Here is a 25313-nt window from a genome sequence, read left to right as displayed (position 1 = left end):
GCAATGCCTGTTTTTCCATGGAAGGGATATTGAGGCGAGAAGAAGAAGAGATTGGATTTATACCCCGCCCTTCACTACCCAAAGGTGTCTCAGAGCGGCTTACAAACGCCTTTCCCTTCCCCTCCCCACAACAGAGGTATTGCTGCCTTCCCTTCTTTCTGCAGCCCCTAACCAAAGAGGGTGAGAGGACCCTGAGCAACAGAATGGAATGTGATGCAGGAGGTCGTAGTGGAAAGGGGGAAGAACAAATGCCAGGACTGCTGAGAGGAAGGACTGTGTATGTAAAAGTGCCATCAAGTTGCAGCTGACTTGTGGTGACCCTACAGGGTTTTCGAGGCAAGAGAGTAACTGAGGTGGTTTACCATTGCCTGCCTCTGCATAGCAACCCTGGACTTCCTTGGTGGTCTCTCATTAAGTTCTAACCAGGGCTGACCCCACTTAGCTTCTGAAATCTGATGAGATCAGCCCAGCCTGGGCCATCCAGGTCAGAATGAGAGGAAGGACCGGGGATGCAAAACTCCAGGTGCCCTGATTACCTTGGGGGCCCCATGGAGCATGGCAAGTCACGTGACTTACCTGAGTGGAAGCCCAGAGGGGATCTTAGTCTGTGGGTCCACATTCTCTCTAGGCTCTTGATAAGCAGAAATCAGTGTCCCCTTCCTACAATCACACATCACACTCTCATGTAACCTCTTGCATGGACAGAGCAGGAGCCTGCACAAGAGCAGGTTTCTGCCAAGTGCCCCTTTTGACAGTAGCCCTTCCCATGTGTTTCTAGCCCCATTCCCAAAGAATCCCCAGGATTGCCTGGGGTGGCCACAGGGAGCTGTAAAAGAAAGGAAAGGTAGCAAACAGCCCTTCTGCAAGATCTGGTGCACTGATGATTGCCTCGTCCAGTTTTAAGTAGTAAAAGCAACTGCGTTAACATGGCCTGTTTCATTTCCTAAGACACAGTCAGACTGCTGCATATAACATCTGAGAGAGGTGTTTTTAAAGAGAAATCTGTGTGAGATGTACCAACCTTTGTGCAACGTTATTTTTTTTCTAATGTGTAAATTCATTATAATATAACGTAACTCATAATTTCCTACTTAATATTTCCTCTAGGAATCCTTGGCTTATAAGCCATGCTGCTATTTAACGAAACATTATGAAAAACAATGGAATTGTATGCACTCTATATAATCCTTACCAAATTCTATAATACCATAATTAAAGATTTATAGCTAACATTTGCACAATGCATTAAATAAGTCTGGGATGCAAAATGGATAATGCAATGTTTGTTTCTAAGCCACTCATGTTGATACAAATAGTTTAGTAACACAGCATTTTACTGGGCAAAACTCAAAAAGAAGAAAAAATGTTTTCCAAATGGGGAGGGGACTTGTCACTGATGATCGTAATCACTTTATGATAGTTTTGCAAAGAGCTCTGATCCTGTTTGTCTCACATGTTAACTATTTTTTGGCTGCTGCAACATACTGAACAGATGTATCACTGTCAATGTTTTCATCTTGTGGCTTTAAAATTAACCATGAGCAAAAAAACAGATTCATTTGCACTGTATACCTTCTGTTCCTTACTAAGGTGCCTGAAACAAGAATCCAGTCCTAACCTGCCTACGGCTAGTGTCATCATCTGTTTCCATAATGAAGCCTGGTCAACTCTCTTGAGGACAGTCCATAGCATCTTGGATACAGCCCCCAGAGCTTTTCTCAAAGAAATCATCCTTGTGGATGACCTCAGCACACAAGGTAGTTCTTTATTTGCTCTTACAGTCGGTCTGATATGATCTGCTGGTTTAGCAAAGAGGATAAGGAAATCAACTGTGGGCAGGGTGGGTATTCCCTCCTTCAGATCTTGACTTTACTGCAAGCATGTCTGCCATCATTGAATTTTCTTACCATTGATGGAAAGAATAACAATATGTGGTTGGAAATACTCAGCATTTCCTGGGATTATTGCCTGTGTCAGGGCTCTTTTTGTAGAAAAAGCCCAGCAGCAACATATTAGCATAATAGGCCACACCCAACAGCAGAAACTCATTAGCATAATAGGCCACACCCCCAATAGCACAGTTCATTAGCATATTAGGCCACACCCCCATGTCTTCCCTTGACTTGCCCAGTTGCCCCACGGCTGCGGGATGCCTGGCAAGCTAGCCCTTAAATGCCTCCCCGATCTTTCCAGCCCCCCCCCCAGCCTGCCTGCTTCGGAGTCGCTGGGGGGGTTTGCTCTCCAGGCCTTCCCTCTGTAGCCACGAGCACAGATGTTTTAGCTGTAGTGGGCGTGGCCAACTCTGAAGCCAGCCGGAACTCCGTTTCTGTGCGTTCCTGCCCAAAAATAGCCCTGCCTGTGATGTAATTTAAACTCATAACCCAAATACTACTTACCAATATTTATCCTGAAACTGGAAGATTCCCTGATCGCTTTTAAACGTTACTTGGATTTTAGTTCAGCTTGATGAGTAAAAGCCAACTGGCTCTAGTGTGTGTATGTGTGTGTTGTCAGTAAACTGTTGGGCTTAGAATAATCAAGAGTATGTTGAGCATACATTTTCATGGACTAGTGGCCACTTCCATTCTGCAAAATCTTTCTCTGTAATAAAATGTTGTCAGTTTTCAAGGTGCCGCAAGGCCGCTGTTTATTTTGGCTGCAACAGCCCCTTTGGAATAACTGAGGTTAGAGGTGCTTATCACTGTCTATGATCAGTCTATTAGCAATTGCTTGTCCTTTTTTTCCTTTAATAAACAACATTTATTCTGGTGGGTAGCCATGTTGGTCTGAAACAGCAGAACAAAGTTTGAGTCCAGTGGCACCTTTACGAGCAACTAAGTTTCATTCAAGGTACAAGTTTTCATGTGCACACACACGTCTTCAGATACATTGAAATGGAAGCTACCAGGCCATAACATATAAGTAGAGGGCGAGCAGTGAATTAGCATACAACATAATGAAGATGTTTAACAGATGCAAGGACCAAACAGGAATAACAAGCTAAGTTTACATGGTTACAATTTGTTTGTGTTTAATTCTAGGGCAAAACACAGTAAAGGAAATAAAGATATCAAAATCAGAGATGGACGGGCACATGTAACCTTAATTGTGGGATGCTGAGTAATTAACTGAGACCCTGCCATGATGCTCCATCCACCTCTTCTTGGGTAACTGGCTGTGTAGTGAATCTCCTTTGTCCCCAGACCAGAGAATGCATTCAAATCTAGCATTCCAAATTACATTACATTCTATTATTCATTAAATTACATTACAATCTACTATTCTAAATAAGAAATTAAAAAGAGGATGTATGGCTCTTCTGGGGGATTGGTGAGAATACAGATGTAAGGACTGAATGAGGTTAGCATATGTAGTAAAATAAGAAACCAATATCCCTGTTAAGTCCTGGGGATTCCATTATTCTGAGTGTTGTAATAACTTGCTATTGTATAACTTGTAATGTAATGAATAGTAGAATGTAATGTAATTTGGAATGGTAGATATGAATGTATTTCTCTGGTCTGGGGACAGAGGAGATACATTGCGCAGCCAATTACCCTACCTCAATGGAGAAGATGCTGTAAGGTTGCCTCCGCGCTTGAGAGGAAGTGGATGGAGCATCATGGCAGGGTGTCAGTTAATTACTCTCAGCATCCACAATTAAGAAGGTTGCATCTGCCCATCAATCTCCAATTTTGATATCTTTACTTCTTTTACTATGTTTTCTCCTGGAATTAAACCCAACAAATGGTAACCATATAAACTAAGCTTGTTATTCCTGTTTGGTCTTTGCATCTGTTAAATATCTTCATTATGTTGTATAGTAATTTGCTGCTCTCCCTCTCCTTATATGTATAGGCTGGTAACTTCCATTTTAATGTATCTGAAGAAGTGTGTGTGCACACAAAAGCTTATACCTTGAATAAACCTTTATTGGTCTTAAAGGTGCCACTGGACTCAAACTTTGTTCAACATTTATTCTGGATACTCATCAGAGCTAGGACCACCCTTTGGTGAACTAGACAAATAATTGCAATGTGGTCGTTGCTTGTAAGCTTGTCATTTTCAATATGCAGCCATGTAGATTGTTTGTAATGTTTAACTACAAAGTGACAGAAATTGTACATGACCTTATTGTCTCCCAGCCCATCTCCAGTGTCTTGGAACTTTCTGACACTAAAGCATAATATTTCAAGAGGCAGTTTGATAGCATTCTCATGGTTTTTCAAGCACACTTACTTTTTATGTCCTGGGATAGCTTCTGGTGGAAAAGATCTGTTGGTTTGCAACTTTAGTTCCATTAGACCTGGTGAAAAGCCAACTATGATAGGTGCCTTTTGGCTACCACTTGCGACCAATGTTCCCTCTAAGCTGTGGAGTTTTGTGAGCAAAAATTCTACTTTGTGAGCTACTGGCATTAAAGTTGTGAGCGAGCAATTTGGCTACTGCATAAATTAGTTTGCTCTGGAGCCATCCTTCCTGAGTGAAGACAAAAATGTGTGAGCCGGAGGCTAAAAAACAGTGAGCTAGCTCACACTAACTCAGCTTAGAGGGAACACTGCTTGCGACATCAACCAAAACATACACCGGCAACCAAGTAGTGTTTCAGTCATTATAAATGTTTGTGAACTGGAAGGAGGGATGAAGATGAATATATATTAGGGTGGAAAGGCAGCCCCCCCCCCCCCAGTGAATGAAGAGTGAGTCAAGAATGAGAGCTGACAAGCTCCTTGGCTTAGGAAGCAACTTGTTGATCCAGTATTCAACTTGCTGGTATTGTGTCTCAAGTGCAAGACTGGAATCATAGCATAGTGGCATTCTTAGAATATTAGAATATAGGTCTGTCTTCACTCTTACCAACTGGTTAGCATAGGTTCAGTTCACATACAGTTATTCATTACTTCATTGATCCAACACCAAGTGAGGATTTGCATGGGAGAAAAAAAATCATCACACATAACACATTGCAGACAGAACTGCACATGGCTTCAAAAACTTTTCAATGGAGAAGTTCATACATTCAAATGCATACCATCTAGTGAAACATTCATAAGTGTAGGGCTGAATGAACTACTCATCACCTTAATGATCTTCAGCGAGAACACTGCCGAATGTTTTTACAATCATTGTAAGCTACATCTCAGCATGAAATAAAACTCGGCAGGGATTTTTCCTCACACCTTACCATACACACCACTTTGAAAAATGTGTCAACAAGTCTTTACTCTCATATTTTCTGCTATGCAGCATTGTGGATCAAATATACAGACTTGCATCCAAGTAATTTCTGGAGGGAAAACTTTTTTGGTTTTTGGTGGGGAGGAGACATCTTCGGACTAAGCTAAAATCTAAATCATTGTTGTATTAATGGCAGGACACTTAAAGTCATCCCTGAGTGAACACATCGCTAAGCTGGCAGGTGTGAAATTGATTAGGAGCAACAAAAGACTCGGGGTCGTTCGGGGTCGTATGCTTGGTGCTGCACGAGCAACAGGGGAGGTTGTGGTCTTCATGGACTCCCACTGCGAGTGTCTCAGAGGCTGGCTGGAACCTCTGCTGGACAGACTAGCCAGTGACAGGTAAATAATTATTCCTTTCATCTGTTGTGTCAGTGGATCTTTGCTAAATGAATTGCTCTAACATGAAGGACTGTGGTTGCTGAACAACCAATATTCATTCTTGATGCACAAGTTCTCATAAACTCTGGATTAAAGCTAAAAGCAACATGGGCAGTTGTTAACCGTGTTTCTGTGTGCAGAACAGGACTTTATATCGGCAAATGTGCTTCCCCCAAAGCCAGTATGTTTTTCGCTGAGATAATAGGAATGCAGTGGTGGTGGTGGGGCGATTGGGAGGAAAGAGGAGTGGACACATAAATTTTCCTATGGTAATTCTCCCCTACAAATGAGCCATATTTAAAATTTAGGTGGGCTTACTTCCAGTTTCACAGTCCAGCTGGGGGTGTGGGGGTGTCCAACCTTTTCCCCTCCAAGTGCCGCCACTCCATGCTCATTTAGTGTTAGAAAAGACATGCAGAGTTGGATCCTCCATGTTTCCTCCATAACATCCTCTGTCTGTACTTTAAGTTTCTGTCTCCGAGTCCTTCCTAAATGTAGTTGGTTGGATTCAGCCCTTCCACTGAGTGGTGACTTTCTCCAGCAAAGGAAGCCTTCCTCCAAACGACTCATTCCATGGGGAGCAAGTCTCCTCATTTAGCAAAATAGAGTCACAGGATCCAAACACTTGGCAGGCACCAGAAAAGGTGTCAGTGAGTGTCATAGTACCCACTGTGTTGGGGACCCCTGGCTTATCAGATGTCTCATCCTATTGACTGTATTGACCTACACTGTGTAATCCGCTTTGAGGCTCAGTAAAAAAATTAAAAAGACAAGAATGAAAGTAAAATTTTGGGCATTTCACTACCAACAAGATTGTTAAGAATTTGACAAGCCTCATGTCAGGCAAAAAAGACCTCATGTTATATTTAAGTAGTAGTGATTCCTCATTGTACCCATACAGAGGATAATATATAACAATTTAAATTAGCATAATTGACTTAAACAGAAGGAATCAAGCATGTTAATGATGTTAATGTGGGACATGAATCCTTCAGCAGTTTCTGCTTTTCTTATATTAGCCCTCAAGCATTTGAAGGAAAAACAGCAGACTTGTGGCTGTATTTTACATCTCATATTTCTAAGACTTATGAAACATTCATAAGTAAACAGTCTTGGAATTTCTAAATGGAACACATTAATTCACGTATGAGACACAGTTAAAGGAGATCTAAGAGAAAGGGCAGTGAAGAAATGTTATAATAATGTTTTACACTTGCTGTGCTCATATCTTTCCCTTATCAAAGAATTCATGTATCTTTATAATACCCAAAGAGACAGATCAGGGTGAGACATATTGAAAAATGAAGTATGTGATTCTCCCGAATTGTTTTCTTCCCTGCCCGTGATCTAATCCAGATGCTCATCATGGAAGGTTATATACCTGCCTGTGAGTGTCAGGACTGATAGGCTTATTTATTTACTTCATTTCTACTCTGCATTTCTCCCAGATGGGAATCCAAAGCAGCTTACATCATTTCCCTCTTCTCTGTTTTATCCTCACACAACCCTCTGAGGTAATTAGGCTGAGTGTATGTGATTGGCTGAAGGTCAAGCAAGCTTCCACATAGGTTACCATCTTCCCATAGTTTCTGTTACCACTCTGCTGAGCTGCAGGAGGAAATGCCGGGGAGAAATGGGGGTGGGAATCAGCATCCCTGGCATGACATCACCATTCCTGGGGTGGTAACATCACTTCTGGGTTGTGCCAGAAGCAACAGCATTGTGCTGGGGAAACCAATTCCGCCTCCCCGGAGGTCCCTGTATCCCCTATCTCCTGTCGACTGCCAGGCTGAGTGGGAATTTGAACTTGGGTCTCCCAAACTGTAGTGCACCACTATGCCACCATATCAGCTGGTGAGCCCCCCTCTTTCACACAGCTGAGATCTGGGGACAGGGAAGCAATTTACTTTTCCATTCAACCATACAAATATAAAGCACTAAAAGTAACAAAACAGAATCTATAGTACTTATTAAAATCTATGCGATTTACTGCCAGTAGTGGAAGCCGAGGTGGTTATGGATGTTACTGAAGCAGTACTCTCTGGTGCTCAGCTCTGAGGAGTCAGACATATGGTCTACGTGGAGGCCTCCCATGTACCCAACATTATACTATATGAGCCCCTGGAGATCATTCCCTTGATATTCTGAAGAGCAACCTCAGAACATGCAGGATAAATATTATACTAAATATCTACTAAATGTGAGGCCTGGTCTACACATGCAGATGAATGAAGATAGAATCCTCATGTGGGGGAAGGAGGTGTACATTTTAGACAGCAGATAGTGAATGCCATTTTTGTAAGCTCATTTATATGAGTACTCTCCACAAATTAAAAAGTCGGTTGTTTCTTATCTTATTCCCTGCTGTGCTGGTGTTTTATATGCCAAGATAGTTTTCAAAAATGTGACTTCTCAACTTGAAGTCTGAAATGATACAGTCTATTCTGTCGCCTCAGGGCACTGCCAACTTATTACCACCTCATTCTGCTACACATGTACACCAGGCCTCAGAACCACAAAATCCCCTAGATGCCATGTCACCAGTGGGGGTGGGTGATTCCCACCCCGAGGCCACATTGCCCACCACCACTTGGAACAGTAGTGGGAGAAAATTAAAAACAAAAATGCAGCCTTGTGTACTTACCAGTAGTTCATAGTGAAAGCGACAAAGAAACTCTCTGGTCCATAGAATTTCCAGCAATTCCTAGAGCTACCTTTTGTCACTTCCAGGGACAACTTCTGGTCAGTACACAAGGCTGCTTTTAAAAAAATACTTGTAATTCTGTGTCCCCTGTCCCAGTTGCCAGATACTGCCTAGCAACCCTCCTACTTATGTCCTCAATTCTATAAGACTGGATTCTTATAATCTTGTGCAATAGTCACAAGGAGAGTTTTAGTGTGCATTATAAACACATATAACTATTTCAGTGAACTTACAGGGAAAGTGCACTCAACACCATATTTTATACAGATGTAGTCTTTTCCACTGGATTGATGTCAAGGGTAACTGGTTCTTCCAGTTTCCTCTGGTTTGGAAATTGCGACAGAAGACAACCAGGAACAGAGCTAATTGGTTGACACCTGTGATGTCACAAGGTCAGTTCCACCTTTCCCAGAGCAGTTTTTCAACTCTGAAGAATAAAACAATGGATTAAAAATTAGTTAAATGCTGAATGTCTGTTTGAAGCAATAAATGCTCACAGCATGCTTTAAAAATAAACTACAGGGTAGACAATGATGGCAGGTACCCATTGGGGCTGATGGGGTGAAGGGCAGGGTGGTCAATGGCTGGCACACTGGAATTAATAGCAGACAGAGACCTTTTCTGAACCTCAGTGTTGCCGCTGTTTCCTGGCGAGTTGAATACCCAGCTGATGCTCTGACTTTGCGGCACCCAGGGATCATTTCATAGAAAAAGAGGTGCAGGAGCTCATTAGCATAAATCATTTGCATATGCCACACCCCCTGACATCACCGGAAGTGTGTCAGAAGGCAACCCCCACTGCTCAGGCTCCACTGGACTGTTTTGGCTTGCTAGCTATTGGGGGGGGGAACGTGCAGATCTGTCCTCACAGAGGAGGGAGACCTTGTACCTGAATAAAACTTGGTCTTAAAGGTGCCACTGGACTGTTTTGGGCCAGGGGGGCGGGGGGGGGGCTCTGCAACTTACCTGGCTGCTTCTTGCTCTGACTGAGGGCTGCTGGGAGCAGGGGGTGGGGCTTGTTGCATGTGCCCGCCCCCTTGGTTCTTTACTGCCGGAGCTCTGCTGCAGGGGTCTTACATGCTTGTACTGCTGAGTTAAACAAAGACAAGGCAGGTGAAGCTGATAGCCGACAGCCCCCTGGGCTGTAAGGACAGTAACGAAGAGGCAGACAGGATGAGAATAGGGGAGCAGTCTGAGTCGGTAGGACACTGCCCCGAATGGATTAGCTGCCAGCATGAAGGGGACAGCAAGACTGATCATGGCATCAGAGTTCAGTTCAGCAGCTAGTATGCCAGACAAAACAGTGAGCCCTGATTCTAAGAAATATTGTCTACATCCAGCCTTTCTCATCCTTTTCACACTTAACAGTCCTTTGGAATGTTTCCCCATGTGATGAGAGTCTACAAAACTTTAGCTCTCTGTGGTTCTATATGATATGGTCGGTCTGTCTCAAAATCTGAGCCTCAACTGGATTTCGCAATGTACATACCAGAGCTATCTACATTTTTATATAGATTCACTTTGAAGGAAGATTCAGGAATAGAATAGTTTATTAAGACATGTTCCACTGCCTGCATTGGCTTACATAAATCAAAAACAAGATCACTGAAGTCCTATTTAAGCTTAAAAACAGATGGAATAATAAACTGTATTTATTGAAACCCCCAAGAATAGTACATAAAGTTCTTGTTTACATAAAGAGCTATTCTTGTTTACATAAAGAGCTGTTTACATCAGCAGCTATGTTTTACCCAAACAATTCCATTCAGGAAGTGAGGCTTATTTTAAAAATTGAAGTGTGACATTTTGTTGCTCTTATATAGTAAAAAACAAACGTTTGAAATAATCCCAGATGATCCGGTTGCCTGAAGCCAGTGTTGCCAATGGCATTTCGAGAGCCATTTTTAAAATCCTCCTTATGAGTTGTTTTGAGTTCTTTTTTCCCCATTGCTCCAGATTCCACAGAGTAACATTAGAAGTTGCTTGCCAATATGCAAGCACCATTTCAAAGTGTTGAGGCGCTGCTGACTGTAGGCCAGTTTTTAAGTAAAAAAAAATGAAAGGAATTAGAGAATGACTTTCCAACTTTCTGTTATACTGTTTTGAAACAATTGCTATTATAGTAAATGTTCTATGAAATGATTAAATTTGTCGGCAAATATGATAAAAACAGGCTGCTTTTTTAAAAAAGCATTTAAATACAAATAGGAACATACACAGGTTGAATATCATCTGTGGTCTTTTTTCCTGTGAAGTTTCCCATATATGTGTTCTTTCAGCTATGCTTAAAGAACGCCATAATAATTTGCATCCAGTATGGAGCTCAGTGCAAATCATACGTCAATTTGATTTCCACTAAATCATTTTATCTAGACTGGCAAAACATTTGATCCTTAGACTTGCAATACGATCTCGGCTATAAACCATAGGAACCATTTTGGAAGCAATATCTTTAAAAGACTATTTTTAGTCTGTAACTCATTTTGAAAAGTAAATTACTTCATTTTTCTTAGTAAAAGACTTAAAACAGCAAAGAAGGAAAAGTATCCTCAGAGATATTGCTACCTGTCTTCAGCTTTGCTGTTTTTCATGTGTATTTTATATTCTCACCCAACAGTCAATCATTTGTAAAGAGAACGTTTACTTTAACCACTCCTTCTGTATATCAATTTTTTTATCTTAAAGAGAAACAAGAACAACTCACAGTAGGAACACTTGGCAATTGCAAGCCAGGGCATTCTGCTACTTTTCCGGCTGGGGTTGCTTTTCAGAAACAATGCAACTTCTGTTATGTTATGTCACGTCTATCTTACATACACGTGCCAATGTGTTTTCAGAATGAATAACACATGTAATTTGCTTCCAGGTAGACTCATGAACTGTAGAATTGTATTGGGGGGGTTTGCATTTTATGAGTCTGCCAGGGAATCTCTTCTTGGTTGTTTATTTATTACTTGAGCATCCCAGGGGGCTCTAAGTACATTTTTTACTTACAATAACCCTCTGAAGGTCTGATTGAGAAAGGAAGTCATGCCCAAGAAACCCAGCAAGTTTAATCACGGAAGGTTCAAACATAAAAGACAAAGATCATGCCTCTCAATCTGTCTATAAAGTGCCCTCATGCAGTCTCTATTTGTCTCAGGGCTGTGCAGGAAAGGACGATGAGGGTTTAATCCTTCCACCTCCATTCTGCTCAGAACTGTACCCCCACCCGCCGCTATTAGCATTTTAAATTGTGCCCAGAAGCACATAGGAAAGTAGTGTTGTTTTGTTTGAACTGATGTGATCCCAGTAATTACTGTGCTTCAACGGTGTTGCTGCTGCATGTTTAACCTGCCTTTTATCCAAGGAACTCATAGCAATGTACAAGCTTATCCCTTCCTCTGTATAATATTCTATAACCACCAGAAAATGTGAATCACAAGTATAGCTGTGATGATAAAGAATATTACAATTTTCTTGTTTCAGGAACCGGATTGTCTCTTCAGTCATAGACGTAATTGACTGGAAGACCTTCCAATATTATCCCTCTATGGACCTGCAAAAAGGAGTTTTTGACTGGAAATTAGATTTCCACTGGAAGCCGCTGCCAGAAAGTGAAGAGAAAGTGCGATTATCTCCCATCAGTCCCATCAGGTAACGGTTAATGAAATAAGGCTCTCAACCTCTGAGAATCTGCAGCACAGTGTTTTTCAACCTATGGGTTGGGACCATCAGGTGAGTCATGGAAGCCTACCTACTTAGTTGCAAATTTCAAAAAGGTGCCATTTTGGACTACTTTTTGGAAAGACCTGCTGCTAAGTGTATGTGTAGATAGCAAGGGCACCATGCCTCCTGCATAATTTTGCACACACAAAATAACCAGTAGGGTGGTGAGGTGAGGTCACAGTGATGTAGAGGATACGTCTTACTACAGGCAGGTTCAGCAACCCCTTACCCACAAAAGCTCTCCCTTGCCTTATTTCTGTTTTAGTCTAGCCTGCTCTGCAGCCCCACGACTTGGTCTTCCAGTGTTCCATGGACACATGAAGCTGTCTTATACTGAATCAGATCCTTGGTCCATCCAAGTCAGTATTGTCTACTCAGACTGTCAGAGCCTCGCCAGGGTCTCAGGCAGAGGTCTCTCACATCACCTACTGCCAGATCCTTTAACTGGAGATGCCAGGGTTCATACCTGGGACCTTCTGCATGCCAAGCAGATACTCTACCACTGAGCTAGCCTATGGCCCCTTCCCATGCTTGCAGCACAGAGCCCTTCTCCCCACCAGTGAGATCACAACTCTGATTTCTCCTCTTTTGTCATATGACTCTGGGGTCACATGACTTTCTGCAGGGTGTGTGCAACTCAGTGTGTCCCGTGTTCAGGGGTCTTGTTGTAGAAAAAGAGCTGCCGGAGCTCATTAGCATAACTCATTAGCATAACTTATTTGCATATGCCACGCCCCCTGACATCACCGGAAGTGACAGAAGGCCACACCCCCTGACATCACCGGAAGTGTGTCAGAAGGCCCGGCTACTTACCCTCCTGCTTCATCCTCATTCCCAAACGGAATGAGGATCGAAGCAGAGGGCGGGGTAAAGAAGGGGGCGGGGCTTCACCACGTGACCGCCCCGCCCCCTAGAGGTTCTCTTCCGGAGCTCCGTACCTGAGAGCTCCCCCCCGACTAGAGCCCTGCCCGTGTTACTACCTAGGTGTCAAAGGTGTGTTCTGGGTCTGGAAAGACTGGAAAACACTGTGCTAACAATACCTTTTACTTAGTTTTTGAAGATCAAATATGCATACTTGAAAAATATGTTGTTCTGTAGTGCTATTGTACTTGTGTTCATGGCAAAAACAAAACCTGGCATGTAATTCTGTGGTTATTTTCAAGGACTTTTTTCTTTTCTACATACAGCTACTGGGTTTGCTGTTTCATTTGAGAGTTATTTTTCCCATTGTTAACTCATATTCTGCTTCATCAACACACTAAAGGCCATTCACAGCATCAGAACTGGAAAAATAAAATTTAAAAAACTCTAAAATATTTTTAAAATTTTTAGGAGTCCAACATTACCTGGAGTAGTGGTAGCTGTGGACAGACATTATTTCCAAAATACAGGGAGTTATGACTCTGACATGATCCTGTCAGGGGCTGAACATCTTGAGCTATCTATAAAGGTAAGCACCTGAGGTAAAACATCTCTCTCCCTCTCTCTGCCTGAAGTTCATGCTTAAGAACAATTATAGCACCAGTATTTATTATAAAATAGGTCTCCAAAAATAAAAATTGCATTCTTTGCAGTGCAAAGAGTAGTTAAGTCACAAACATTCATTTTCAGTGGGCAAAACATTTATAGATGATGGGGCTCTCAAAAATGTAATAGATTAACAAAAATGTTTACCTCCAAGGTTTAATACTATATTAGCTGTCAATAAGAAAACTCACTGCTAGATTCTCCCCATCAACACCTCTCAGCATGTGAGTTCTCTAATACACTTTTTGAATTTGAGGAAAGATGCCGATTGGAAAACCAATTAAAATAGCTGAAGTTTGTTGTGCATGCCTGCAAATCAAACCATAAAAATGCAAGTGGTGAGTTATAGTTATTGACTGATGGAAATACTGCTTTGGAAGGTCCTTAGAGTAGATGCCATCCTTCTTCATCAAAATGCGGGAGCTAAAGCTGGCAACCCAGTGAGAGCATTTGGAGGCAGGGACTGTTTCTTTGGCGAACAAGTGGGGAACAGAGAGCCTGAGCCAAGAGGTCCCCCATTATAGCAGGAGACCTGTCCCCCCCCCCCCTTACAGCAGACCTTTTACTCCAGGTAATCGATGTAGTGTATTAACTAGGTTTGCCAGACTGGTGGAGGCTGGGGTCTCCTGCTGCCAAGCCCTGCTCCCCAGGTGCTGATCAGCTGGCCCACAGGGGGTCTTACCTGGAGAAAGAGAAAGGCCCAGGCCTTGTTGCCAGCGCCACAAGGAAGTGACATCAACACACCAGTGACATCCAAGTGATATTTGATATTCTCATTTTTGGGTAAAAACTCTATGGTAGAGTTTTTGCCGAAATACAAGAATGTTGCCTGGACATTGCTGGTGTGATGATGTCACTTCCTATACAACATGGCCTTTCTCTTTCTTCAGGTAAGTCACCCCCATCTCTCGCTGGTTGCCAGGAAGGACCTGGCAACCCTAGTATTGGCCCACCCCATTGCCATACTATGAAGTACTAGAACCAAGCCTTTTTTTCAATAGCAGTTGCATTTTCCAGTTCCAGTTCACTTTGGCCATTACTAGCAGCCAGTTTAAGGATGAGATGGTTAGACAGTGTTATCAAGGCAACGAACATGAAATTAAGCAAACTCTGGAGCATGACGGAAGATAGGAGGGCCTGGCGTGATGTAGTCGATGGGGTCCCGAAGAGTCCGACTCGACTGTGCGACTGAACAACAAGCAGCCAGTTCATTTCAGTGTTTCCTTCTAATGTACCTTAGTGCTTCCAATAACATCCCCTGTTGTTTACCTACTCTGTGTCTTCCTCTTCATTATACTTAACAGTATCAGTGGTGTTCCCCCTATTTACCCCCTCCCCCGCTGAGCGCAGCAGTTCACATCCTGAGCAGAAAATAACTGCTGTAATCTTAAAACGGGCAATGGGCAGTGCAGGATTGCTGCACCGCTCCAGATTGCTGCTGAGTGGGGCTTCCTGTGTTACTGAGTGACCACTCACGCACACAGCTTAGAGGGAACACTTCTGCCTCCTCCTTGAAAGGATTGGGCCTGCCCACCCTTCCTCCCTGCCACACTGCACACTGCTTTCTACTTCGACTCCTCCCTGTCTGGGCAGGTAAGAATCTCCAGGGTCATCTAGTCCAACCCCAAGAAAGAAGCACTAGGACAAGCCATTTGCATTTCTTTCCTCTGAAAGGGCCCATTTGCCAGTATCTTTCTTGCAAAACTAGGAACCAGCACCCAGTGAAAATCCTCTGTTTTTAAGGGGACATATTTGAATTATTTTGTCTATACACTTCTGTTCTAGACGTGGCTTTGTGGTGGGTCTGTAGAAATCCTCCCATGCTCACACGTGGGACATGTCTATCGAGCCGGAATTCCATACAACTTTCACGATGAAGATGCAATAGTGAGGAACAAAATCCGAATAGCTGAGACCTGGTTGGATTCCTTTAAAGAACTCTTCTATGAACAGAACAGGAATGCATTTTTAATAAGCAAGGTAAAATCACTCAGAATTAGATCTTATTGGAGGAGAGCTAAAGGATTGTTTAAAGCTGTAACAACACAGTTTTCATGCTGTTTTCTTCTCCTTCTGTCTTCTTGTTTATTGCATTTTTGATATTATTTACCCTTGAGAGTTCTCAGCTGATTGTACCATTTGTATATCTTAGTGATTTCCACAGATTTAGTACATCCCAGGTCTTCATGTAGATCTCAGCAGTACCTTTCTGGCAATTTTGCAGCAGATGCAAAACTGATTTCATTAGAGACAGCCTGCTTTTAATTTCAGGCTTCAGCGAGGGCTCCTGCTGTGATCTGAGGATCTCTGAGTTGGGCTAGGCTCCCTGCAAGTCAAGGGGACCCTCTCAGATAGTCATGGTTGACAGTATCTCCTAGATAGTTTTGTGTCAATAAATAGTTTATGGTTTAAATACAGAAGTGTCTCTTGTGCTGCTCACCACACAGAGCACAGGGCTGCTGACACTTAAAATTCCTGGAGGTTTGATGATGGAACCTGATGGTGGTGGGGTTTAGGGAGGGGAGGGCCTTCTGTGTGATATAATGACCTACAGTCCACCCCAAAGTAGCCATTTTCTTCAGGGAACTGATCTCTGTAGTCTGGGGGTCAGTTCTAACTCCAGGAGATTTCCAGTCCCCACCTGGAGGTTGGCAACCCTAACACAGCAGCATGTAATGCAGCTGTCTTTTATTTATATGTACATGAATCTGGTAGCGAGACATCTAGTGGCTAGATTCTGCTTTTTGAAAGAGACGAGGCTTCACTGCCACTTTGGGTTACATGCCACAATCAGTTTTGCCCTGGGGTGATTCTAGAACTACTCAGGTGAACGAACTCCGGGAATTTCCCTCATGACTGGAATTACGCAGGTCACTTTTTGAGTGCAGTTATTATTATTATTATTATTATTATTATTATTATTATTACTTAAATGGGCAGCGGGGGATTCTGTGGTATCTTGTTTTTGAAGGTGCTGCCAGGTACCAGGACTTACTGTAGCATGTAGTCCTCTGAGCTGCTTTAGTAACATTAGAACATTTGAAGATCAGAGGAAAACATAGGGTTGCCAGGTTTGGATTGGAAAATACCTGGAGACTTTGGGGGTGGAGCCAGAAGAGGGTGGGGTTTGGGGAGGGGAGGGGCCTCGGCATGGTACAATGCCATAGAGTCCACCCTTCAAAGCAGCCATTTTATCCAGGGGAGCTGATCTGTGTCAGCTGGGGATCAGTGGTAAAAGCGGGAGATCCCCAGGCCCCACCTGGAGGCTGGCAACCCTAGGAAAACACCAGGGTTGCAGCTCCAAGAAAACAGCAAAAAAACCCCACAAAATTGCCACATGTGTTCCAAAACTGTTTTCACTCCTACTCATTAAATGCTTCATGTTAATTCTTTGTTTCTACATATGTAAATTGTGAATACGGACCTTCAAATAATTGTAAAGAAGTTTAATTAGCCGTCTGTTTGATGCATTGTCAGCAGGCTGGGAGGCCAAACTGTAGTGAGCGTTTCCAGCTTCAAAAAAGACTGGGGTGCAAAAGTTTCCAGTGGTTTATCTCAAATGTATATCCTGAACTTCATACATTGCAACGCAGAACAAGTTTCTCAGGCAAGGCAAGTGATATACTATACACTTTTGACTCTCCATTAGTCTGGATTTTCTATTTGCTTGAATCAATTTGGGTACAATTCAACTCAGTGCTTCCATCTAACTGAGAGTGTCTTCTTTAATTTTTATTATCTTCACAGATACAATCATATTAAAGTGAACTAACGAGTGAAAAAATAAGTTAGATATGGACCAGCTTTGGGTTGGCATGATCTGCTTGTTTTTTGTTTTTGTAAACAGAATTCTGGGATCCACCAACCTGCAGAAGTCACAAAATGGTGGTTTGGGATGGAACCAGTCACAAAGTGGTGGGGCAGGTGGCTCAACCCACAGAAGATGTTTTGTTCTTCAAATGTATAACTACTGAATGTACCAGTAAATACTGAAAAAGCAAGCAGTGTGGCTCATAAAAGCTCATCCCCTGCCACATATTTTTTAGTCTTTAAGGTGCTACTGGACTCTTGCTCTTTTCTACTGCTGCAGACAGACTAACATGGCTACCCATCTTGTGCCACCAAGCAATACTATCCACACATGATAACAAGTCACCATGAATCAAAGATAATCTATACTACAAAACAGTCCATACTGCAATTGTGTCACAAGTATTCCAACAGGCCGTGTGTCAGGTCACATGTATAATACAGATATAAGCAGCACAGAATAAGAATAGAGCCACTAGAAGACATTCTAGAAAACCTATATCTATTTTATAGATGGGAAATTCTGAGGATGAGTCTAGATCCAAGAAGAGTCAGAAAATTCATGGCAGATAATTCAGAACATTAAATGAACCAGGCCACAATCTACTGATAAAGTCACATGACTGTTGGGCATACATGAAGACTACAGCATAATAACTAAGGAATTGGATCGATGAGGAAGAGAGCAGAGGAAAGGCATGGAAGAGACATGGAACCGAGAAGGTACAGCAGACGGCATGAGACCTAGTCAACCACATAGAGATGTTAGGATACAGGGTGTTTTGGAGCACAGATGACATAAGAGAGCCCTGCCAACGGCTCACACATTACAGATGACGCGGGTTGGATTCGGGGGCTTCCATCTTGCATAACAGTCAAGACATGAGTTGCAGGTTCTCCTCAATTTCCACATGCATCATTTCCAATTTGATCAGGAGGACTACAGTGCATGTTGAGAAGGAGCTTCAGTGCTGTGGCTGTCCCCTCATCATGCAGTTTTCCCTACCTGAAATGGCTGGGGCAGGTATTCTTATGTCTGCTAGGGAAACTCCTGTGTGCCCTGGGATACATTTGGGTTTCCTCCAGTGGGCAAAATAGCACCCTTGGGGGCTGTTTCAGGCTGGGAAAATGGTGTGGCCAAAAGGCTAAAGTCCCTTCTCCACATGGACCACATTCCTGATCCAAACTGGGCACTATATGCTTAGGAATTGGGTGCACAAGAGGGGCACAGAGCAGAGATGACAGAGGAGCATGAGAAAGATACGTAGAAAAGGCATGATGGAATGGAAGGCACGTCTCTCGCTGCAGGGAAGTAAAACATGCCTTGCCACTGCTGTTGTCACCACAAGCCGTCTAGATCAAGCTAGCCCAAGGATAAGAATGCCACCCACCTAGATACTGTATCTCTCCCACCACTATCACTTAGCTGAACAGAGTGGTAGAATACCAGTATTTAAGGCTACTGTGGTCAACTGGATTTATAGGACTTGTAACTAGACTGTATGGAGCTGTGGTGGCTCAAGTGGTTAAGACGCTGAACTGCAGGCTGTGAAAGGTCAGTAGTTCAGCAGTTCGAGACCCAGGTGCCGCATGATGGAGTGAGCTCCCATCTCTAGTTCCAGCTCCTGCCAACCTAGCAGTTCGAAAGCAAGAAATTGCAAGTAGATAAATAGGTACCACTTCGGTGGGAAGGTAACAGCGTTCCGTGCGCCTTGGTGTTTAGTCATGCCGGCCACATGACCACAGAAACGTCTTCGGACAGCGCTGGATCTTCAGCTTTGAAACGGAGATGAGCACCGCAACCCTAGAGTCAGATTCGACTGGCTTTCGAGCAAGGGAACCTTTACCTTTACCTTTTAACTAGACTGTGCTGCTCTTTCCACTGATTTGTAAAATCCAGGGCTAGAAACCCTATGCGTAGCACCCTTTTGTGTGTGGTTCATCATCCATCAGAGGATCCATGTATGCATCTCTTGCTGAATTAGAACAATGGATTACAATTTGATCTATGCTTTCCTAGCATATCTTCATATCTATATATTAAATAAAAATTAAATTAATGATGCGTTTTAATTTCAGTGTTTGAAATCACAATATCTCTAACTTTGAAAACAATGTCCCTGCACACTTTCTTTCTTTCTTTCTTTCTTTACTTCACATATCTACCTGCCACAATCTCCAAAGAATGTGTTTTTAAAAGTTTGGTTCAGTTAATATGGACCTATTTAAACTATTTAAACTAAATTCAGTTCAGCCAGTTTGGTGTAGTGGTTAAGTGCACGGACTCCAATCTGGGAGAACCAGGTTTGATTCCCCACTCCTCCAGTTGCATCTGCTGGATGACCTTGGGCAAGCCATAGTTCTTGCACAGTTGTTCTTGAAAAAGAGCAGTTTCTATCAGAGTTCTCTTAGCCTCACTTACCTCACAGGGTGTCTGTTGTGGGGAGGGGAAGGGAAAGCAGTTTGTAAGCCGCTCTGAGACTCCTTTGGGTAGTGAAGAGCGGGGTATAAATCCAATCTCTTCTCTTCTCTTCTTCTCTTCTAAATTTAATATTGTTTTTACTCTATTTCAGTATCAATATTTTTTTACAGCTATACAACACTGGTGTTGGATTCTGTGCAGAATATAAGACTCAGCAGGATGCTGCTGGTGGTCACATTGAGTTATCCCCCTGTAATGACAGTATCAACCAGGTAAGCAGCGTTTGAACACAATATATCAGAACTCTGCTTCACAAAGGTGCTCCTACTTATACCTTACAAAAGCATTCAGGGGGGTAGCCATATTGGTCTCTTACAAAAACATCAATGAAACCACACTCAACCCAAATGGTGACATTTTCTGGTCTAGGTACCTGCCTTAAATCATGTTGGATCATTGTTCACCTGAAGTACATTAGATAGAAAACAAATAAAGAAATATTAGGATTTTTTAAAAAAAGGATTGATGCAAAGTGTGAAAAAAGAAGAGATAACAGGATACAATCTAAGAAACTGAGCACTTTCCAAAGATAATCATTTAAAGACAACTAGAAAGAAAAAGAGCAAGGGGAAAACCTAGAAACAATTATATAAAACAGGGGAAAGGTAGCGTGAAACAAAAAAGTGAAGAATTGTCAAAGACCAGCCTATTAGGTTGCACATAAGCACCCTCCAAGCTGCTTCCACGCCAGTTAACCTTGCAGTCTGACAACCCAACTTTAGCTGTTACAGTCAAAACAAATGCACCGCAATTGCCACAGCAAAACCCTTTGCAAGGCACGAGGGCTGGAGTAGGACAAGTTAATTTCACTCACCATAGCTTGGGGCTGGTATAATGCTATGCCCACAGGACTTCTGCACCATTCTGGTGCCATTAAAAAGGGCCACAGGAGACCAGTTTTGACCAATCCAAAATGCTGGTTCTTACCTTTAAACTCCTGAATGATGTAGGCTCAGGGTATCTTAAGGGTTACCATATGAATCTGTCCAGTTATTATACTCTTGTCAGAGACCATTCCCTGTATGTCCCCACCTTCAGAGGTGAAACGGATGGCAGTTAGTCAGGGACTTCTCTTTGGTGGCTCTTCATAGGTAGAATTCCCTCCCTGCATCCATTTGCCTGGGGCCTACTATTATGAACTTTAGTTACCAGCTCAAATTTTTATTTATTTTTTAAAATGGTCACCAACCTTGCAATGATGCATAATTATTGTTGCTAGTTCTTTAGTTTATTTTATTCTTACTGTTGCTGTATAGTTATTTTAGTAGCATTTTTAGTATAGCTGTTTCATGGAAGTTATGTGGAATATTTATGGTATTTTATTGGATTATTTGGATTGTGGCTAAAGGTAATCACATTTTTTTGTTCCACAGGAAATCAAAGTAATACCCTCAATACAGACAATATTTCCATGTTGAAATATGGGGTAAATTTATGAGTGTACTTGCCTTCCCATATGCAGATACCAATAATATAACCTGGGAATTTTAAGGTTTTGAAATGGACTTTACAAAAGGATAAATGTAGGATTATTGACGATAGTCATGTCCTGCCTGTCCCACTAGGAGAACTCTGACTTCCACTGTGGCACTCATGCTTCACTAGTGTGGGGATGCTCCTCAAAGCCCCAGAACATGAGGGGAGGGGGTTAGCTCACCCAGGTACTCCTCCTCCCAGCTGGAACACCCGTTGCCACAACCTTGGTGTCCAGCCTTTTCCCTCCCCAGCCCTTGTGCAGGAGACTCCTTTTGTTTCCCCTTCCCCTCTCCAGCCTCTGCCCCCCAGCTCCTCCATGGAGGCCAGCTCCCGTCCCTCGGGGCCATGTGAGGCCCATTGATCTGGTGATGCCACATCTTGCCTTGCAGGTCCGCCTCCTTGCCTATTGCCCCTCCGCATTGGGTGGGCCCACCTTGACAGCTGTGGCAGCCCGATTGGGCTCAGGGGACCCACCTGTGCCTCTGCTGCCTCACAGTCCCAGTGCGTTGAGGAAGCCAGGGCTGGAATTTCCAGGCTCTTCGCTGCTGCCTTCAACCCCACCCCCATGGATACCTGGCTTTGCAGCACAGCTGCTGTTGGCTTTTCCTGCACCTGGTGCGGTCTGGCTGCCATTGCCCTCACTCAGGCAGCTGCTGCGGTCGGACCCAGCCACCTTCCTCAGCATCCTTTGCCTTCAGCCGGGTAAATGGTTGAGGGAGGGCCCAGGGCCCTTGCTGGGGGTTGGAGCTTCAGCTGCCGGGAGTCTGGGTGCCATCCTTCCTGCAGTGTGGGGGGTCTTTCTCCAGATGTTGGCTCCCAACCCAGACAACGATAAAGGAACAAGATTGCAACATCTGTGCATGTGCAAATGTTAAAAAAAACACATGGCTGGAATTTGGGAAGCATTATGGGTTGCTCTAGCAATGGCAATACATGCCAAGCAATGCACTTAGAAAATGACGCAGACAATGAGGTGGCCAGGACACAATGACTGCCAGGGGCAGGGCCAGTCATCAGCATACCCTGATATGGGGCAATAGCCAGGGGGCTTCGATTCTGGTGGGGCCAGAAGGCTCCCCCATCCTCCATTTCTTTCAATGGAGAAGGGGAAGGCATTTAAAGAGACTGTGGTATCTTTAAATGCCTTTTCAAAGCCATGCTGCCGCTGCCTTCTCTTGGAGAAGAACTTGGATGTAATGCACTTTAAAATGCATACATAATTTGTTACATATTTTAGCCCCGTTCAAGCAGGAAATTATTTCTTTAATATTCATTTTTTTCAATTGTGTTGCTCTTTTTGTCTCTTAGCACTTTGAATACAATGGCATGAAGGAAATCTGTTTTGGTTCTTCACAACAGCTTTGCTTTGATGTCAGGCATGAAAAAGTTGTCCTTCAAAACTGTATGAAGGCAATGGAAAACAGCTCACAACACTGGAATATTGAAGAGGTAATTAATGAGTGTGCCCCAAGACAGTGAATACCAGAACAGGGTTGGCTTCTGAGATGATGTAATAATGAGACTGCTAATCTGTCACAGTATTATTCTGGGTTCAACAGGACCAAATTAACAGTGCCCTTTTACATTTTGGGAGTAACACTCTGTGTTTGTGGAGTAGCTACATCAACCTAATAGTAACAAAACAGGGTGACACACTGTGAGTGGCTCACCTACACTTTTTAAGGCCAATCTATTTATTATTTACATGAATTATTTCTAGATCACCCTCTCAACCAAGAGATTCTTGAGATAGCTTACAAAGAATCATTAAAAACATTGAGTTGAATCTCATTATTCCCCTCCATTAACAAGACACCTGTCTGCCATGTCTTCCTGTAAGGGCAAAAAATTTCCTCCAACAGATAACTTTGGAGAACCTCTTTCTCTGTGAAAGGAAATCGTTCTCCATTGAAAGATGACTTGGGAGAAGGAAGCCATTGGAACCAACTAAGTGGAATGGAATTCAGTTTTCTACCCCTTAAAATGCATGCAGCAGAACCCTAACCAAAGTTACTCCCTTCTAAGCCCATTGACTTCAATGGAATTAGGAGATGTAGCACTGTAAATTTCTCACACCTTGTTTGGTACTCAGGGGAAGATATCTACACAAGAAGCACCATGAATGTTGCAGCTGCAGTGGCGATTCAAGATTTAGTTTTGATAATTATTAAAAATAGAACCATTATTGAGAGTATTGAAAATGAAGATAGAGGGAGTAGACAAAAGAGTTGCCTAATGAAATATAAGAAGTTTGAAAAACAACATTGAACTGGGACTAAGAACGCAGGAGGTCGAAGCACTGTGGGAAGCCATATATAGGGGAGGGAAATGGGAGGGGGATATAACAGGGGGGAATGATGAAAGTATTTTTATTGTTGAATAATAGAGGGTATTATCTTGATGACTTATGGTTAACTGTTGATGGTTATATCCTAAATAAAAACTATGATACAAAAAACCCCCCAAGATTCCCCCCCCAAGACTGGTACAGACGCCACCGTACCCCCTCCCCCCATTGCCACTTCACCACTGCTATTGTCCTGCCCAAGAACCAGAGGAGAGGATTCTCCTTACTCTTCATTTCCCTAGCCCTCTTTAAAAATAGTGTGGCAAGAGGGCTTCCTGAATTCCTGAGACTTCAGTCACTGCTTTGGTTACCTAAGCAATCAGAAATTGTGGCCAAACTCCTATGCAAAGGCATCTTGTGAGTTCAGCAATGGGTATGCATGGCTTACTGTGCTGGTTTTTAAAGAGGTCTGGAGGAGTGAGAAGGAAAGGAGGATTATCTTTTCCTCAGTTTGGACTTGAGTATGTTAATATGAAAACACAAGGTAAGAAGCTGACCTAAGAAAGTAAAGTTTTTGGAAGAGCATAACTGACAAGAGCTGCGGTCACACAGAACATTAGCCACGCAAGAGAGATGGAAGACAAGCGGATTTTCCGGGCGCGATCTCACCGGCAAATCTGGGAAGCGTAGTGCTTCCGTGGCACAACCGAGACTTCCCACCAAAAACGCACAGCAAAAAACTAGTACCTCGGAGGTACTCGTTTCTGGAAACCGCGGGGCAAGGGCGGGCGTTTGATCGCGTTTCCGGTGGCATCCGGCGCCCGCCCATGTCCCCTTGCAAAAAAGGTGTTTTTTTTTCCAAGTCTCCGTGGATGCGCATATGCACCCAACGGAGCATGCGCATTTGTCGTGTACACAAAAAAAGAAAACCAGTTAGCCGCACCGCGCGCTTCTTCGTTGCGCGCAGGCTTGTCCTGTGATGGGCACCTCTCCTTACCCACGGAACCTCCACGGTACCTCCACAGGACCTCCACAGGAGGTCTGATAGCTTAACCGCGCGTTAGTTTGCCCCGGGGCAAACAGCCACGCTCCCCCCCCCCCGTATTTTCCTGCCCGTGTGACTGGAGCCAAGGTTAGAAATGAAAACAGAACAAGCTTTTCAGAATCCCCTTGTCAACTATTTTTACTCCTAAAATAGCTTTGAAAATGTGATCTAAATGCATATGGTATTAAAATACCCATTTTTGAATGCTATTTCAGGTTTTTGAAGACCTAGGCCTATTAGGCACGCAGAGCTTACTGCAGATTTTCTAAACAATTAAGCCTTTAAGCTTGACTTCAGATCCTATGCCTGCCTTACGCACCCTTCTTTTTTTTGGTGCATTTATTCTATAGCAGGGGTGGCGAACACGTGGCTCTAGAGCCGCATGCGGCTCCCGGCCAAAATTAATGCGGCTCTTTGCCTCTTATCATCATTTTGTATATTGTGGCTCTGTCGCGTTCCTCCTTGGTCTTGGGGGTAGCGCCCCCAGTGGCCGTTGTGGCACGACGTGAGTGGGCCCCGTGAGGAGCGGCGTGGCTCTGGAGGCGAGGGTTTGGAAAAGACGGGGTAGAAGAGGACCTCAGAATGGCAGGGGGCGGGGTTGACGTCACCCCGAGCGCCCCTCTGCCGACACTCCCGCACGACCTCTGGCACGCTCC

General features: G+C 43.4%; 1 protein-coding gene across 1 annotated transcript in view; it reads left to right on the top strand.

Annotated features, from left to right (window-relative positions):
- The window catches only part of GALNT15 (polypeptide N-acetylgalactosaminyltransferase 15), a 33763-nt gene that overhangs the window by 4917 nt on the left and 3533 nt on the right, over positions 1–25313 (top strand). The window contains exons 2-9 of the mRNA XM_015408759.1: positions 1591–1757; positions 5375–5579; positions 11791–11958; positions 13363–13480; positions 15343–15537; positions 17038–17169; positions 19960–20061; positions 22634–22774. Coding sequence (XP_015264245.1) covers positions 1591–1757; positions 5375–5579; positions 11791–11958; positions 13363–13480; positions 15343–15537; positions 17038–17169; positions 19960–20061; positions 22634–22774 — 1228 coding nt within the window. The remainder of the gene's footprint in view (positions 1–1590; positions 1758–5374; positions 5580–11790; positions 11959–13362; positions 13481–15342; positions 15538–17037; positions 17170–19959; positions 20062–22633; positions 22775–25313) is intronic.

Source organism: Gekko japonicus, unplaced genomic scaffold, assembly GCF_001447785.1.
Source record: "Gekko japonicus isolate JY-2015 unplaced genomic scaffold, Gekko_japonicus_V1.1 scaffold2579, whole genome shotgun sequence".
Classification (NCBI taxonomy): Eukaryota; Metazoa; Chordata; class Lepidosauria; order Squamata; family Gekkonidae; genus Gekko; species Gekko japonicus.
This window is presented reverse-complemented; position numbering and strand designations above follow the sequence as displayed.